Source organism: Ranitomeya imitator, chromosome 1 (assembly GCF_032444005.1).
Source record: "Ranitomeya imitator isolate aRanImi1 chromosome 1, aRanImi1.pri, whole genome shotgun sequence".
Taxonomy (NCBI): Eukaryota; Metazoa; Chordata; class Amphibia; order Anura; family Dendrobatidae; genus Ranitomeya; species Ranitomeya imitator.
The window spans coordinates 831,530,560-831,549,246 of NC_091282.1; the positions used below are offsets into that span (position 1 = coordinate 831,530,560).

Consider the following 18,687-nt stretch of genomic DNA (forward strand, 5'->3'; position numbering starts at 1 on the left):
GAACTGCAGCAGATTTTTCTGCTGCAGAAACGCTGCAGAACTGCACTGTGATTTACAGTACAATGTAAATCAATGTGAAAAAAAAAAAGCTGTGCACATGGTGCAGAAAAATCTGCGCAAAAACGCTGCAGATTTCAAAGAAGTGCACGTCCCTTCTTTTGTGCAGTTCTGCAGCGTTTCTGCGCAGATTTTTCTGCACCATGTGCACAGCTTTTTTTTCACATTGATTTACATTGTACTGCACAGAAACTGCACAGAAACTGCACCAAATCTGCAGATGCAGATTTAGTGCAGAAAATTCTGCACCACATTTCCTACTTGTGCACATAGCCTTATAGTGGTTTTTTTTTAGCGGATTTTTATGATTGGCAGCCGTCACACACTGAAAGACGCTTTTTATTGCAAAAAATATTTTTTGCGTTACCACATTTTGAGAGCTATAATTTTTCCATATTTTGGTCCACAGAGTCATGTGAGGTCTTGTTTTTTGTGGGACGAGTTGACGTTTTTATTGGTAACATTTTCGGGCACGTGACATTTTTTGATCGCTTTTTATTCCGATTTTTGTGAGGAAGAATGACCGAAAACCAGCTATTCATGAATTTCTTTTGGTTCTTCGGGTCAGTACGATTAGAGACACCTCATTTATATAATTTTTTTTATGTTTTGGCGCTTTTATACGATAAAAACTATTTTACAGAAAAAATAATTATTTTTGCATCGTTTTATTCTCAGGACTATAACTTTTTTATTTTTTTGCTGATGATGCTGTATGGCGGCTCGTTTTTTGCGGGACAAGATGACGTTTTCAGCGGTACCATGGTTATTTATATCTGCCTTTTTGATCGCGTGTTCTTCCACTTTATGTTCGGTGGTATGATAATAAAGCGTTGTCTTTTGCCTCGTTTTTTTTTTTTTCTTACTGTGTTTACTGAAGGGGTTAACTAGTGGGCCAGTTTTATAGGTCGGGTCGTTACGGACGCGGCGATACTAAATATGTGTACTTTTATTGGTTTTTTTTTTTTATTTAGATGAAGAAATGTATTTATGGGAATAATATTATATTTTATTTTTTTTTCATTATTTAGGAATATTTTTTTTTTTTTTTTTTTACACATTTGTAACATTTTTTTTTAAACATTTTTTATTTTGTCCCAGGGGGGACATCACAGATCGATGATCTGACAGTTTGCACAGCACTCTGTCAGATCACTGATCCGACATGCAGCACTGCAGGCTTCAGTGCCTGCTCTGAGCAGGCTCTGTGAAGCCACCTCCCTCCCTGCAGGACCCGGATCCGCGGCCATCTTGGATCCGGGGCTGGAGCAGGCAGGGAGGGAGGTAAGACCCTCGCAGCAACGCGATCACATCGCGTTGCTGCGGGGGGCTCAGGGAAGCCCACAGGGAGCCCCCTCCCTGCGCGATGCTTCCCTATACCGCCGGCACATCGCGATAATCTTTGATCGCGGTGTGCCGGGGGTTAATGTGCCAGGGGCGGTCTGTGACCGCTCCTGGCACATAGTGCCGGATGTCAGCTGCGATAGGCAGCTGACACCCGGCCGCGATCGGCGGCGCTCCCCCCGTGAACGCTGCCGATCGCTTATGACGTACTATCCCGTCGGTGGTCATAGGGGCCCACCCCACCTCGACGGGATAGTACGTCTAATGTCAGAAAGGGGTTAAAGCGTAAGTGTCTTTTTAATTTTTGTCTAATAATGAAGATCAAGCGATTTTAACCCCTTTCTGCCATCAGACGTACTATTTCATCCATGTGACCTGGGACTTAATCCCCATAGACGGAATAGTATGTCCAATGCGGTCATCCGCGCTCCATGGGGGGGCGCGGCTGATCGCGGCCGGATGTCAGCTGATTGTCACAGCTGACACCTGGCACTGAGTGTTAACCCCACTAACATGAACGTAGTGTTCCGGAGCCCCTCTGTCTTTGGATCGGGGACCCCACGGTATCGCTCCCATGGTAATACGATGTAGTCATGATGACATCCAGGTTACCAGAGCTGAGAGACTTCCTGTCATGCGCAGTGCGTGCCAGGAAGTCTCTAAGGTTAGTGTGTAGAAGCTGCAGCACCGACAGCTTCTATCATATAGACCCCTCAAAGTGACTTCAAATGTGATGCGGTCCCTAAAAAAAATAACAATAAATGGTGTTGTAAAAATGAAAAATCGCTGGTCACCTTTTAACCCTTAACTCCCTAACAAAAAAAAAAAAAGGTTCCAATATTGTGCTGATGTAAAGTAGGCATGTGGGAAATGTTACTTATTAATTATTTTGTGTGACACATCTGTGTGATTTTATGGGCATGAAAATTCAAAGTTGGAAAATTGCAAAATTTTCGCCAAATTTCCGTTTTTATTTTCAAAATAAATTTTACCACTGTCATAAAGTACAATATGTCACGAGAAAACAATGTCAGAATCACTGGGATCCGTTGAAGCGTTCTAGAGTTATAACCTCATAAAGGGACAGTGGTCAGAATTGTAAAAATTGGCCCGGTCATTAACGTGCAAACCACCCTTGGGGTAAAGGAGTTAATCAATTTTCAAATATACCTTATAAATGAAATTTGAAAAAACCTTCTAGATGTCGTTCACCTTTCTGAACCAGAATATTTATTCATTGTCATGGAAAATCCGTATTCCGGTCAGCAGATACTGAATATGGCTTATTATTGATCTAATACCACTACGGGCTCTTTCTCACGTCCTCATGTTTCTGTACTGGAAAAAACAGTCCCGGAGATATGTCAGTGTGTACGTGTGTTTTAATTTATGTTGCATACGTATGGCAACAGTGTGCCCGCATCAGTACTACAGGTACTAGCGCCTGGAAATCAGTGGTGTACTGTTAGGCTATGTGCACACATTCAGGATTTTTCACGTTTTGTTTGGCTTACATTAAGCATCATATTATTAGAATGCAATCCGCAATTTTTGTGCACATGTTGCGTTTTTTTTCCGCAAAAAAAATGCATCGCGGGAAAAAACGCAGCATGTTCATTAATTTTGTGGAAAATCTCCGGATTTGCCACTATATCATATAGTAGTAGAAAGCTTTGGAAAAATCCACATAAAAAAACACGAGTGGATTTCTTGCAGAAAAAGTCCAGTTTTGTTCAGGAAATTTCTGCAAAGAATCCTGAATGTGTGCACATAGCCTTAGCGCTGTTCCCCGGCGCTGGGTGCTGAAGACAGCGCTCATCATTCTCCCCTGCTTGAGCTGCGATCAGTGCTAACAGGGGAGAATGTTGAGTTGTATTCAACTGATAACAGAGAGAGCAGGCGGTGGCTAATGGGAGTATTCATCGCCTGCGCTGTAAATACATTTGAAAAAAAAACTGTGTTCACTTTTCTTTTTAATAACCAGCCAGGCAAAACTGACAGCTGCAGGCTGCAACTCTCAGCGGTCAACGTCAGCAAGGTTGGCTATTAAGAATAGAGGGGTTCCCACGCTGACCTTTTTAATTATTTAAATAAAACTGCTTGGGGTCCCCCCTAGCAAGTGGTTTTCATATTTGTGGGGTTGATGTCACCTTTGTATTGTCAGCTGACATCAAGCTCATGGCTTAGTTATGGAGAAGCCTCTATAAGACACCTATCCATTACTAATCCTATAGTAGTATGGTAAATAAAGACACAGCCAGAATAAAGTCCTTTATTTGAAATAAAAAAAACAAACACACTTTTCCTTTTTTATTTAAAAAAGTTAGGTGAGTATAACGCCCATTCACGTGATCGGGGGTCATCGGCATGACAACCAGGGTCTCCTTGAAACCTCTATGGGTGTTGATGCTGGATTGCTAGGAGCGCCACCCTGTGGTTCGTGCTCATAGCAGTGCTGTATTTCTACTACATTGAGGCGATCTGAGCATCGCTTCTATGTAGCAGAGGCAATCAAGTTGTGCCAGCTTCTAGCCTCCCATGGCTATTAAAGGATGGCAAAAGTAAAAAAAAAAAAAAGTTTTTAAAAATATGAAAAAAAAAAATATTAAAGTTAGTTTAAATAACCCCCCTTTCGCCCCATTCAAAATAAACAATAAAAAAAAATATCAAACGTGCACATATTTGGTATTGCCGCATTCAGAATCGCCTGACCTATCAATAAAAAAATTAACCTGATCGCTAAAAAAGTCAAAACTCCAGAATTATGTTTTTTTTGGTCGCCACGGCATTGCTTTAAAATGATGATCAAAAGTACGTTTGTGCACCAAAATGGTATCCATTAAAATTGTCAACTTGGCACGCAAAAAATAAGCCCTCACCCGACCCTAGATTCCGAAAAATGGAGATGCTACAGGTATCGGAAAATTACACACTTTTTTATTTATTTTTTTTTCTTAGCAAAGTTTGGAATTTTTTTTCACCACTTAGATAAAAAAGAACCTAAACATGTTTGGTGTCTATGAACTCGTAATTAAGTAAATAAGGCAGCACACTGCAGCGCTGAAACATGCAAACTTGAAACACGAAATTTGAACTGCATTACTGCACTAGAAATATGAAAAATGAGAGCGTTTAGCGCATAAAAATGGCCAATTTTATGTGTACCTGGTAGCCCCTTTACGGCATCTCTCTTATACCAGGTCCTACACTTGCCTAACCTCGCTGAGAATAAACGTACATGGGTACATGTGAAACCTCTTCAGATGGAGACGTTTATTCTCAGCGAGGTAAGGCAAGTGTAGGACCTGGTATAAGAGAGATGCCGTAAAGGGGCTACCAGGTACACATAAAACGCTCTCATTTTTCATATTTCTAGTGCAGTAATGCAGTTCAAATTTCGTGTTTCAAGTTTGCATGTTTCAGCGCTGCAGTGTGCTGCCTTATTTACTTAACTATATACGAGTTGGCGACTCTAGATTCAGCACCTGTTCACACTTAGTCTATGTTTGGATGTGCCGGTCAGGTTTTTGAAATGATATGAACTCGTAATGACCTGGAGAATCATAATGGCAGGTCAGTTTTAGCATTTAGTGAACCTAGTAAAAAAAGCCAAACAAAAAACAAGTGTGGGATTCCACTTTTTTTGCAATTTCACCGCACTTGGAATTTTTTTTCCCGTTTTCTAGTACACGGCATGCCAAAAAAAGGGTGTCGTTCAAAAGTACAACCCGTCCCCCCCAAAAAAAGCCCTCACATGGAAAAATAAAAGTTATGGCTCTGGAAACAAGGGGAGCCAAAAACAAAAACCCAAAAATAAAAATACCCCGGGTCATGAAGGGGTTAAGGACTCTCATTTTCTTTGCTGGGACTGGGAAATCCTGCAGGTTTTGTGACAACTGCTCAGGAGAAACATGACAAATAACACGTTTGCACAGATCCTTACATCGTGTGTTCAGTTCAACATGAAAAATGTTGTGAAAGGCCTTCTTTAACCCCTTAATCCCATATGACGTACTATCCCGTCGAGGTGGGGTGGGCCTTAATTCCCACCGACGGGATAGTACGTCATAGCGATCGGCCGCGCTCTCGGGGGGAGCGCGGCCGATCGCGGCCGGGTGTCAGCTGACTATCGCAGCTGACATCCGGCACTATGTGCCAGGAGCGGTCACGGACCGCTCCCGGCACATTAACCCCCGGCACACCACGATCAAACATGATCGCGATGTGCCGGCGGTACAGGGAAGCATCGCGCAGGGAGGGGGCTCCCTGCGTGCTTCCCTGAGACGATCGGTACAAGGTGATGTGCTCACCTTGTACCGAGCGTCTTCTCCCTGCAGTCCCCGGATCCAAAATGGCTGCGGGGCTGCATCCGGGTCCTGCAGGGAGTACTTCTGAGTCGACTGCAGGTGCTGGTAAGCCTGCAGCGATGTGAGATCGCCGATCTTACACAGTGCTATGCAAACTGTAAGATCGGCGATCTGTAATGTATATTCCCCCGGGACAAAGTAAAAAAAGTAACAAAAAAAAAAAATTCTACATGTGTAAAAAAAAAAAAATTACTAAATAAATAAATAAAAAAAAATATTATTCCCATAAATACATTTCTTTATCTTAAAAAAGAAAAACAAAAAAACAATAAAAGTACACATATTTAGTATCGCCGCATCCGTAACGACCCAACCTATAAAACTGTCCCACTAGTTAACCCCTTCAGTGAACACCGTAAGAAAAAAAAAAAAAAAAAGCGAGCCAAAAAACAACGCTTTACTATCATGCCGCCAAACCAAAAAGTGGAATAACACACGATCAAAAAGACGGATATAAATAACCATGGTACCGCTGAAAACGTCATCTTGTCCCGCAAAAAACGAGCTGCAACAAAGCATCATAAGCAAAAAAATAAAAAAGTTATAGTCCTCAGAATAAAGCGATGCCAAAATAATTATTTTTTCTATAAAATAGTTTTTATCGTATAAAAGCGCCAAAACATAAAAAAATGATATAAATGAGGTATCGCTGTAAACGTACTGACCCGACGAATAAAACTGCTTTATCAATTTTACCAAACGCGGAACCGTATAAACGCCTCCCCCAAAAGAAATTCATGAATAGCTGGTTTTTGGTCATTCTTCCTCACAAAAATCGGAATAAAAAGTGATCAAAAACTGTCACGTGTCCAAAAATGTTACCAATAAAAACGTCAACTCGTCCCGCAAAAAAACAAGACCTCAGATGACTCTGTGGACCAAAATATGGAAAAATTATAGGTCTCAAAATATGGAGACGCAAAAACTTTTTTGCTATAAAAAAGCGTCTCTTAGTGTGTGACAGCTGCCAATCATAAAAACCCGCTATAAAAGTAAATCAAACCCCCCTTCATCACCCCCTTAGTTAGGGAAAAATAATAAAATTTAAAAAAGTATTTATTTCCATTTTCCCGTTGGGGTTGGGGCTAGGGTTAGGGCTAGGGTTAGGTTAGGGCTAGGGTTGGGGCTAAAGTTAGGGTTAGGGTTGGGGCTAAAGTTAGGGTTAGGGTTGGGGCTAAAGTTAGGGTTTGGATTACATTTACGGTTGGGATTAGAATTAGGGGTGTGTCAGGGTTAGGGGTGTGGTTAGGGTTACCGTTGGGATTAGGGTTTCAGGTAGAATTGGGGAGTTTCCACTGTTCAGGCACATCAGGGGCTCTCCAAACGTGACATGGCGTCCGATCTCAATTCCAGCCAATTCTGCGTTGAAAAAGTAAAACAGTGCTCCTTCCCTTCCGAGCTCTCCGGTGCGCCCAAACAGGGGTTTACCCCAACATATGGGGTATCAGCGTACTCGGGACAAATTGGACAACAACTTTTGGGGTCCAAGTTCTCTTGTTATGCTTGGGAAAATAAAAATTTGGGGGGCTAAAAATCATTTTCGTGGGAAAAATAAGATTTTTTTATTTTCACGGCTCTGCGTTGTAAACTGCAGTGAAAGACTTGGGGGTTCAAAGTTCTCACAACACATCTAGATAAGTTCCTTGGGAGGGCTAGTTTCCAATATGGGGTCACTTGTGGGGGGTTTGTACTGTTTGGGTACATCAGGGGCTCTGCAAATGCAACGTGACGCCTGCAGACCAATCCATCTAAGTCTGTATTCCAAATGGCGCCCCTTCCCTTCCGAGCTCTGCCATGCGCCCAAACAGTGGTTCCCCCCCACATATGGGGTATCAGCATACTCAGGACAAATTGGACAACAACTTTTGTGGTCCAATTTATCCTGTTACCCTTGTGAAAATACAAAACTGGGGACTAAAAAATCATTTTTGTGAAAAAAAAAAAAGAATTTTTATTTTCACGGCTCTGCGTTATAAACTGTAGTGAAACACTTGGGGGTTCAAAGCTCTCAAAATACATCTAGATAAGTTCCTTAGAGGGTCTGCTTTCCAAAATGGTGTCACTTGTGGGTGGTTTTAATGTTTAGGCATATCAGGGGCTCTCCAAACGCAACATGGCGTCCCATCTCAATTCCAATCAATTTTGCATTGAAAAGTCAAATGGCGCTCCTTTCCTTCCGAGCTCTACCATGCGCCCAAACAGTGGTTTACACCCACATATGAGGTATCAACGTGCTCAGCACAAATTGTACAACAACTTTCGGGGTCCATTTTCTCCTGTTACCCTTGGTAAAATAAAACAAATTGGAACTGAAATAAATTTTTTGTGAAAAAAAGTTAAATGTTCATTTTTATTTAAACATTCCAAAAATTCCTGTGAAACACCTGAAGGGTTAATAAACTTCTTGAATGTGGTTTTGAGCACCTTGAGGGGTGCAGTTTTTAGAATGGTGTCACACTTGGGTATTTTCTATCATATAGACCCCTCAAAATGACTTCAAATGAGATGTGGTCCCTAAAAAAAAATGGTGTTGTAAAAATGAGAAATTGCTGGTCAACTTTTAACCCTTATAACTCTCTAACAAACAAAAAATTTTGGTTCCAAAATTGTGCTGATGTAAAGTAGACATGTGGGAAATGTTACTTATTAAGTATTTTGTATGACATATCTCTGTGATTTAAGGGCATAAAAATTCAAAGTTGGAAAATTGCGAAATTCTCAAAATTTTCGCCAATTTTCTGTTTTTTTTTTTCAAATAAACGCAGGTAATATCAAATAAATTTTACCACTAACATGAAGTACAATATGTCACGAGAAAACAATGTCAGAATCGCCAAGATCCGTTGAAGCGTTCCAGAGTTATAACCTCAGAAAGGGACAGTGTTCAGAATTGTAAAAATTGGCCCGGTCATTAACGTGCAAACCACCCTCGGGGCTTAAGGGGTTAAAGGATAATTTCAATCTTTGCAAGCGATCCCCTCTGAAATGCCTTGCATGTAAGCCACCATTCCATGGCATTTTAACAATGGCACCTGTTTTGCATCGTATTCTCTTGTTTCTCACCACACTCGGGTATACATAATACTTTTATTAGGTCACCTCTGGCAGTGGCAATGATGAATCTGAGGGAATGAAACAAGCAGAGCACCCCTGTTTGTACTCCATTGTTCAGCCTTTTAGCAGACCCCAGCCATTAGTGTGGTTTTTGTTTTTTTTTTTTCCTCTGAAGTACAGAGTGCCCTTTATTTCTCTTTGCTGTTTTGTGACACCCATGCAATAAAAGGTGATATCGGGAGGTAAAGGCTTCTATCACATTGTATCTTGCGTTTTCAGCAGCGTCTGTTTCATTTTGCTACTTTATATTTCCTCACTGCTAGACTATAATTATTGTTTTCTTGCTTCAGTTTTGAGAGCATGCAGCGGCTGTGTGAGAAGTATAACCGAGCCATAGACAGCATCTATCAGCTGGTAAGAGTGCACACGGTGTCCATATTGCATTCATTGTCTGTCCCCATGGGCTTCCTGCGCCACCGCCTGGGTTTGGTGTCTGGTTACGAGCATCTGCTTATATTTATCTCTTGCCAGATCATTGCGTGTGTGTAAGCTTTGCCTTGTGCTATTATATGTGCAGTGTAATAATATGTCATGTTATGGTATGTACTGGTTGTCAGGCACTGGGGAACATATGTGGAAAGTGTCTGCTTTGAAGTGCAGCCATGCAGCAGATCCATGATGACCTTTTTGAAAATGACATACTCCATGTTTCTATCATCAGCTAGTGGGGAGCAGTGGAAATAAAATAAAACCATACACTGGCCACCTTTTATCTGGTGACTGGCCACCTTTTTTCTGGTGACTGGACCCTTTAATCTGGTGACTGGACCCTTTAATCTGGTGACTGGACCCTTTAATCTGGTGACTGGACCCTTTAATCTGGTGACTGGACCCTTTAATCTGGTGACTGGACCCTTTAATCTGGTGACTGGACCCTTTAATCTGGTGACCGGACCCTTTAATCTGGTGACCGGACCCTTTAATCTGGTGACCGGACCCTTTCATCTGGTGACCGGACCCTTTCATCTGGTGACCGGACCCTTTAATCTGGTGACCGGACCCTTTAATCTGGGGACCGGACCCTTTAATCTGGGGACCGGACCCTTTAATCTGGGGACCGGACCCTTTAATCTGGGGACCGGACCCTTTAATCTGGGGACCGGACCCTTTAATCTGGGGACCGGACCCTTTAATCTGGGGACCGGACCCTTTAATCTGGGGACCGGACCCTTTAATCTGGGGACCGGACCCTTTAATCTGGGGACCGGACCCTTTAATCTGGGGACCGGACCCTTTAATCTGGGGACCGGACCCTTTAATCTGGGGACCGGACCCTTTAATCTGGGGACCGGACCCTTTAATCTGGGGACCGGACCCTTTAATCTGGGGACCGGACCCTTTAATCTGGGGACCGGACCCTTTAATCTGGGGACCGGACCCTTTAATCTGGGGACCGGACCCTTTAATCTGGGGACCGGACCCTTTAATCTGGGGACCGGACCCTTTAATCTGGGGACCGGACCCTTTAATCTGGGGACCGGACCCTTTAATCTGGGGACCGGACCCTTTAATCTGGGGACCGGACCCTTTAATCTGGGGACCGGACCCTTTAATCTGGGGACCGGACCCTTTAATCTGGGGACCGGACCCTTTAATCTGGGGACCGGACCCTTTTATCTGGTGACCGGATCCTTTTAAAGTCCAGAGCTGCATGGTGATTTGAACTGCATGACATTAATATCGAGTCTTTCGATTGCGTGATAAAATGAGGCGTAACTTAATGTTCACAAGCAGAGTACAACACCTTGCAGTTCCTAAGGGAATACATGAAGCAACAGTGAAGCAAGCACACTGCTGCTCCATTCATGTGCCCCATTATGGTGATTGTTACGTTGTAGGAACGGGTTGCCAGAATACCCCATTCATTTTTGAAGAGTCTATGTGGATGCCAAGTTTGCTGCAGATCTCTCTGCTGAATTGTCATTCTGCCAGGTATCAGAAGGAACTAGGTGTTGGTGACAGCACATCCATCTAGTTGGTGAGCGTGACAGAACTTGTGGGTATAATTAATGTTCTGAGGGGAGCTTCGGGGCATGCAAGTCCTGCTGTACAGCCAAATTGAAAAACTGTGTGTGTGTGTGTGTGTATATACATATATAATTTTGTCAGATGTTGCTGTGGACTAGTGATGCATTTTTTATAACTTGAGGGTCTTGTAACAACCTAGCGCCTCTCTCCATCTTGTTTTCTGTAGGGTGCTGTTGCAGGGTTTTATTTCTATAAAGCGGATAGCTAATGGTAATGTACTCATTTTTTATATTTGTCTGACAGTGGAAAGGTACCACTCAGCCTATGAAGTTGAACACTCGCCCGTCCACAGGTCTGCTTCGCCATCTCTTACAGCAAGTCTACAACCACTCAGTAACTGATCCAGAGAAGCTAAATAACTATGAGCCTTTCTCCCCGGAAGTGTATGGTGAAACATCGTTTGACCTGGTGGCCCAAATGATAGATGAAATAAAAATGACTGAGGATGATCTGTTTGTGGACCTCGGCAGTGGTGAGTGACTAATTCATGTGATGACCTTTAAGGTTGTGTACACACGTAGCAGATTTTTCGCATTTTTTTCCGCAGTTTTTCACTATAAAAATGCTATAAAACTGTGAAAAAAACGCTCACATTAAGCATCCTATTTAATAGAATGCAATCCGCATTTTTTGGGCACATGCTGCATTTTTTTCCTGAGCGGATTCGCATTCCAGAAAAAAACGCAGCATGTTCATTAAATTTGCGGAATCGCGGGGATCTAGGAATGCATTGATCTACTTACTTCCCGCATGGGGCTATGCCCACCATGCGGGAAGTAAGCAGATCATGTGTGGTTGGTACCCAGGGTGGAGGAGAGGAGACTCTCCTCCACGGACTGGGCACCATATAATTGTTTAAAAAAAAAAAATTAAAATAAAAAAATCGTGATATACTCCCCTTCGATGGCCCCCGGAGTCTTCCTGCCCCTCAGCGCTGCACGCGGCCGCTTCCGTGACCGCGACGTCATCGAAGGTCCTGCACACACACCATCTATAGGAACGGAAGCCGCTGAGGAGATCGGCTGTTTGCAGAAAATGGCGCAATTTTTTTTTTTTATAGCAAAGTTTGGAATTTTTTTTTCACCACTTAGGTAAAAAATAACCTAGTCATGTTAGGTGTCTATGAACTCGTACTGACCTGGAGAATCATAATGGCAGGTCAGTTTTAGCATTTAGTGAACCTAGCAAAAAAGCCAAACAAAAAAACAAGTGTGAGATTGCACTTTTTTTGCAATTTCACCGCACTTGGAATTTTTTTCCCGTTTTCTAGTACACGACATGCTAAAACCAATGATGTCGTTCAAAAGTACAACTCGTCCCGCAAAAAATAAGCCCTCACATGGCCAAATTGACGGAAAAATAAAAAAGTTATGGCTCTGGGAAGGAGGGGAGTGAAAAACGAACACGGAAAAACGAAAAATCTCAAGGTCATGAAAGGGTTAATATGTGAGTATTCAGCCTAATTGCAACATACTAGCACTGTTGTAACCTGGGCTTTGTATGTCTTCACCTTTCAGGTGTCGGGCAGGTTGTTTTACAAGTGGCTGCAGCTACAGGCTGTAAACACCATTATGGAGTGGAGAAGGCCGACATCCCCGCCAAGTATGCCGAGGTAAGTGTTCTCTGAACTGGAGCAAAGTGCTTATATGACCGTGATCTCCACCAGTACACCCAATTCTGGTATATTTGGGAAGCACACCTGCAAGGGACCACTAGGGATGTGCTGCTGTTTACTTATGACTTGCATGTAAAGCTACATTTACATGTGTAATCAATCTCCAATACTCTGAGTAAATGCGCCATTTGTCAAATTGTCCATAATATTTTTAGAGCACCGTTGGCTCTATGGTTGTTTACATGAGAAGGGGTTACATACAAGATACAAATGTAAATTACGGTGAATAAACTAGCAATGACAGACTGGTATAAAGGGGCAGCCCTGCGGGCTTAGAGCCTCTGACACTCCTCTGTGCCTCTGACACTCCTGCCAAGGTGAGGGGGTATGGTAGCATCATGGTGCATGCCCTGAGCCCACAATTAAATCATGGATGAGATATATTTATTAGTGGGAATTAGGTACTTAACCACTTGGTGCTCTTGCATGTAACACCACATCTGTGGCGGGGTTAGCAACTGTGGAAAGCTCTCAGGAGCTGAGCTCCTCACATGGTAGATACCTGCTATAGTCCACCTAGCCAGCCTCTGCCACCAAAAGCAGCAGACAGAGCAGATTTCTGGTCACTATCTGACAGCAGCATTTAAATAGAACGCTCGCAGGTACAAATGCACATTGGCCTCTGTCAGCCCCTGTGATGTGACTGCTGGCTACCGACGGTTACCATGGCAGGCTAGGCTAGAGATGAGCGAATGTGATCGGGTCAGGGCTTATTCTGCAAGCTATAGCGCTTACCAAATAAGCTGCAACAGGAACCCGCATACCTGGATCGCTCCGGCTGACCAGCTGTTCGGCTCTGCAGCTGCGTGTGTCGCGGCTGTGTGATAGTCACAGCACATTCATGGAGAGCCTGTGTGTTGGGCTCTCTACTATCCCTGACCCTATCAGAACTGATGCAAACCCTCAAAAAACACACAAAAAGTCCAGGTTGTGAGTAAGGGTACCGTCACACAGTGCAATTTTCATCGCTACGACGGTACGATCCGTGACGCTCCAGCGTCGTAACAATATCGCTCCAGCGTCGTAGACTGCTGTCACACTTTGCAATGTACGACGCTGGAGCGATAATTTCATGACGTATGTGCGATGTAGAAGCCGTTGGTTACTATGCGCACATCGTATACGATATATGTTACACCATGCAATCATGCCGCCACAGCGGGACACTAGACGACGAAAGAAAGTTTCAAACGATCTGCTACGACGTACGATTCTCAGCGGGGTCCCTGATCGCAGGAGCGTGTCAGACACTGCGATCTCGTAACTATATCGCTCGAACGTCACGAATCGTGCCGTCGTAGCGATCAAAATTGCACTGTGTGACGGTACCCTTAGCAAAACTGGGTGAATGCTTTTGGAAGCCACTGAATGCTGATAGAAAAACTAGTTATGCCTCTTGAAAGAAGGCGAGAAAAAATACGATAGAGCAAGAATGAAAAATTGTTTGGGTGTTAAGGGGTTCAAACCACAATGTATAAAATCGAACAATAATCAGGAATTATCAGGAATTGCAATTTCACAATATTTGTTTTTGTTATTTTTTCATTGTAACTCTGTAGACAATGGATAAAGAGTTCCGAAAATGGATGAAATGGTATGGGAAAAAGCACGCAGAGTACACAGTAAGTAGTAAGCTTCGGTACAGCTTTGTGCTACTTGTATTTTACTAATAGTTTGCACTTTAATCATCTTGATTTCACCGTAATAATTCTGCAGCTGTAAGGAGAACCACTTGATTATATATTCTGTGACAAGGCATTGCCCTTGCCCACTTTTAGATGGCTCCGATCTGAAAACATTTGCCCCACATTTTTCATGAGTTTTCATAATTTTAGTCAATGCGTTAGTTTAACCCCTTAGCGACCGCCGATACGCCTTTTAACGGCGGCCGCTAAGGGTACTTAAACCACAGCGCCGTTAATTAACGGCGCTGTGGAAAAAGTCCATAGCGCCCCCCAGAGGCCGATTTTCTCCGGGGTCTCGGCTGCCGAGGGTAGCCGAGACCCCAGAGAACATGATTCGGGGGGGTTTTAACCCACCCCGCATTTGCGATCGCCGTTAATTAACCGTTTACCGGCGATCGCAAAAAAAAAAAAAAAAAACGATCTCTTTTTAATTTCTCTGTCCTCCGATGTGATCGCACATCGGAGGACAGAGAAAAGGGGTCCCAGGTGGCCCCCCAATACTCACCTAGCTCCCCCGATGCTCCTCGTGTCTCCCGGTGGGCGCCGCCATCTTCAAAATGGCGGGCGCATGCGCAGTGCGCCGGCCGGCACCGGGAGAATCTTTGGGGTCTCGGCTGCCGGGGGTAGCCGAGACCCCAAAGAGCACGATCGGGGTCGGTATTACCGACCCCTGTTTTGCGATCGCCGGTAATTAACTGTTTACCGGCGACCGCAAAAAAAAAAAAAAAAAGTAAAGTGTAATTCTCTGTCCTCTGATGTGATCGCACATCAGAGGACAGAGAAATAGGGGGATTCGGGGACCCTAGCATACTCACCTAGGTCCCTGGATCCTCTTGCTGCTCCTCCTGGCCGCCGGCAGCAGAACATGGCGGACGCATGCCCAGTGCGCCCGCCATCTGTCTCCATCTGCCGGCCGGCAGGAGAACAGCAGTTGGGGCTAAAATTAGGGGTAGGGGTAGGGTTAGGTTAGGGTTAGGTTAGGGGTAGGGTTAGGTTAGGGGTAGGGTTAGGTTAGGGGTAGGGTTAGGTTAGGGGTAGGGTTAGGTTAGGGGTAGGGCTAGGGTTGGGGCTAAATTTAGGGTTAGGGTTGGGGCTAAATTTAGGGTTAGGGTTGGGGCTAAACTTAGGGTTAGGCTTCTTTCACACTTACGTCGGTACGGGGCCGTCGCAATGCGTCGGCCCGACATACCGACGCACGTTGTGAAAATTGTGCACAACGTGGGCAGCAGCTGTAGTTTTTCAACGCATCCGCTGCCCAATCTATGTCCTGGGGAGGAGGGGGCGGAGTTACGGCCACGCATGCGCGGTCAGAAATGGCGGATGCGACGTACAAAAAAACGTTTCATTGAACGTTTTTTGTGCCGACGCTCCGCCAAAACACAACTGATCCAGTGCACGACGGACGCGACGTGTGGCCATCCGTCACGATCCGTCGGCAATACAAGTCTATGGGCAAAAAACGCATCCTGCGGGCACATTTGCAGGATCCGTTTCTTGTCCAAAACGACGGATTGCGACGGAATGCCAAACGACGCAAGTGTGAAAGTAGCCCTAGGGCTAGGGTTAGGGTTGGGGCTAAAGTTAGGGCTAGGGTTGGGGCTAAAGTTAGGGTTAGAGCTGGGATTAGGGTTAGGGTTTGGATTAGGGTTCGTATTAGGGTTAGGGTTGGCATTAGGGTTACGCTTGGGATTAGGGTTAGGTTTGGGATTAGGGTTAAGGTTAGGGTTGTGATTAGGGGTGTATTGGGATTAGGGTTAGGTTTGAGGTTAGGGTTGAGATTAGGATTAGGGGTGTGTTGGATTTAGGGTTTTGATTAGGGTTATGGTTAGGGTTGACTTGGGGTAAGGGTTGTGATTATGGTTAGGGTTAGTGATTAGGATTATGGATGAGGTTGGGATTAGGGTTAGGGGTGTGTTGGGGTTAGGGTTGGAGCTAGAATTGGGGGGTTTCCACTGTTTAGGTACATCAGGGGGTCTCCAAACACGACAGCCAATTTTGCGCTCAAAAAGTCAAATGGTGCTCCCTCCCTTCTGAGCTCTGCCGTGCGCCCAAACAGTGGGTTACCCCCACATATGGGGCATCAGCGTACTCGGGATAAATTGGACAACAACTTCTGGGGTCCAATTTCTCTTGTTACCCTTGTGAAAATAAAAACTTGGGGGCTACAAAAGAAAAAAAAAATATTTTTTATTTTCACGACTCTGCATTCTAAACTTCTGTGAAGCACTTGGGCATTCAAAGTTCTCACCACACATCTAGATAAGTTCCTTGGGAGGTCTAGTTTCCAAAATGGGGTCACTTGTGGGGGGTTACTACAGTTTAGGTACATCAGGGGCTCTGCAATCGCAACATAATGCCCACAGACCATTCTATCAAAGTCTGCATTCCAAAAAGGCGCTCCTTCCCTTCCGAGCTCTGCCGTGCGCCCAAACAGTGGTTTACCGCCACATATGGCGCATCAGCGTACTCGGGATAAATTGGACAACAACTATTGCAGTCCAATTTCTCCTGTTACCCTTGTGAAAATAAAAACTTGGGGGCTACAATATCTTTTTTGTGGAAAAAAAAATATTTTTTATTTTCACGACTCTGCATTCTAAACTTCTGTGAAGCACTTGGGCATTCAAAGTTCTCACCACACATCTAGATAAGTTCCTTGGGGGGTCTAGTTTCCAAAATGGGGTCACTTGTGGAGGGTTTCTACTGGTTAGGTACATCAGGGGCTCTGCAAATGCAACATAATACCCGCAGACCATTCTATCAAAGTCTGCATTCCAAAACGGCGCTCCTTCCTTCCGAGCTCTGCCGTGCGCCCAAACAGTGGTTTACCCCCACATATGGGGTACCAGCATACTCAGGACAAATTGGACAACAACTTTTGGGGTCCAGTTTCTCTTGTTACCCTTGTGAAAATAAAAATTTGGTGGCTAAAAAATCTTTTTTGTGGAAAAAAAAAAAATTTTTATTTTCACGGCTCTGCATTATAAACTTCTGTGAAGCACTTGGGCATTCAAGGTTCTCACCACACATCTAGATAAGTTCCATGGGGGGTCTAGTTTCCAAAATGGGGTCACTTGTGGGGGATTTCTACTGTTTAGGCACATCAGGGGCTCTCCAAACGCGACATGGCGTCCGATCTCAATTCCAGCCAATTCTACATTGAAAAAGTAAAACGGCACTCTTTCTCTTCCAAGCTCTGCGGTGCGCCCAAACAGTGGTTTACCCCCACATATTGGGTATCGACGTACTCAGGAGAAATTGCACAACAACTTTTGTGGTCTAATTTCTCCTGTTACCCTTGTGAAAATAAGAATTTGTGGGCAAAAAGATCATTTTTGTGTAAACAAAAGCGATTTTTTATTTTCACGGCTCTACGTTATAAACTTCTGTGAAGCACTTGGGGGTTCAAAGTGCTCACCACACATCTAGATAAGTTTCTTAAGGGGTCTAGTTTCCAAAATGGTGTCACTTGTGGGGAGTTTCCACTGTTTAGGCACATCAGGGGCTCTCTAAACGTGACATGGCGTCCGATCTCAATTCCAGCCAATTCTGCATTGAAAAAGTCAAACGGCGCTCCTTCACTTCTAAGTTCTGCGGTGCGCCCTAACAGTGGTTTACCCCCACATATGGGGTATTGGCGTATTCAGGAGAAATTGCATAACAAAATTTATGGTTACATTTCTGTTTTTACACTTGTGAAAATAAAAAAAATGGTTCTGAATTAAGATGTTTGCAAAAAAAAGTTAAATGTTCATTTTTTCCTTCCACATTGTTTCAGTTCCTGTGAAGCACGTAAAGGGTTAATAAACTTCTTGAATGTGGTTTTGAGAACCTTGATGGGTGTAGTTTTTAGAATGGTGTCACACTTCATTATTTTCTATCATATAGACCCCTCAAAATGACTTCAAATGTGATGTGGTCCCTAAAAAAAAATGGTGTTGTAAAAATGAGAAATTGCTGGTCAACTTTTAACCCTTATAACTCCCTAACAAAAAAAAAATTTTGTTTCCAAAATTGTGCTGATGTAAAGTAGACATGTGGGAAATGTTATTTATTAACTATTTTTTATGACATATCTCTCTGATTTAAGGGCATAAAAATACAAAGTTTGAAAACTGCAAAATTTTAAAAATTTTCGCCATATTTCCGTTTTTTTCATAAATAATCGCAAGTAATATCGAAGAAATGTTACCACTAACATGAAGTACAATATGTCACGAAAAAACAATCTCAGAATCAGCGGGATCCGTTGAAGCGTTCCAGAGTTATAACCTCATAAAGTGACAGTGGTCAGAATTGCAAAAATTGGCCTGGTCATTAAGTACCAAATTGGCTCTGTCACTAAGGGGTTAAACAGAGCTAATTTATTGATATAGGTTGAATACATGTAAAACTGCAGATCGGCTACTTGGGAAAT

At 43.6% G+C, this 18,687-nt stretch overlaps 1 protein-coding gene across 2 annotated transcripts in view; it reads left to right on the plus strand.

Annotated features, from left to right (window-relative positions):
- Positions 1-18,687, plus strand: part of DOT1L (DOT1 like histone lysine methyltransferase) — a 190,943-nt gene that overhangs the window by 82,358 nt on the left and 89,898 nt on the right. For both annotated transcript variants that reach the window (XM_069740606.1, XM_069740605.1), the window contains exons 4-7: positions 9,173-9,236; positions 11,154-11,382; positions 12,428-12,522; positions 14,145-14,207. In XM_069740606.1, coding sequence (XP_069596707.1) covers positions 9,173-9,236; positions 11,154-11,382; positions 12,428-12,522; positions 14,145-14,207 — 451 coding nt within the window. The remainder of the gene's footprint in view (positions 1-9,172; positions 9,237-11,153; positions 11,383-12,427; positions 12,523-14,144; positions 14,208-18,687) is intronic.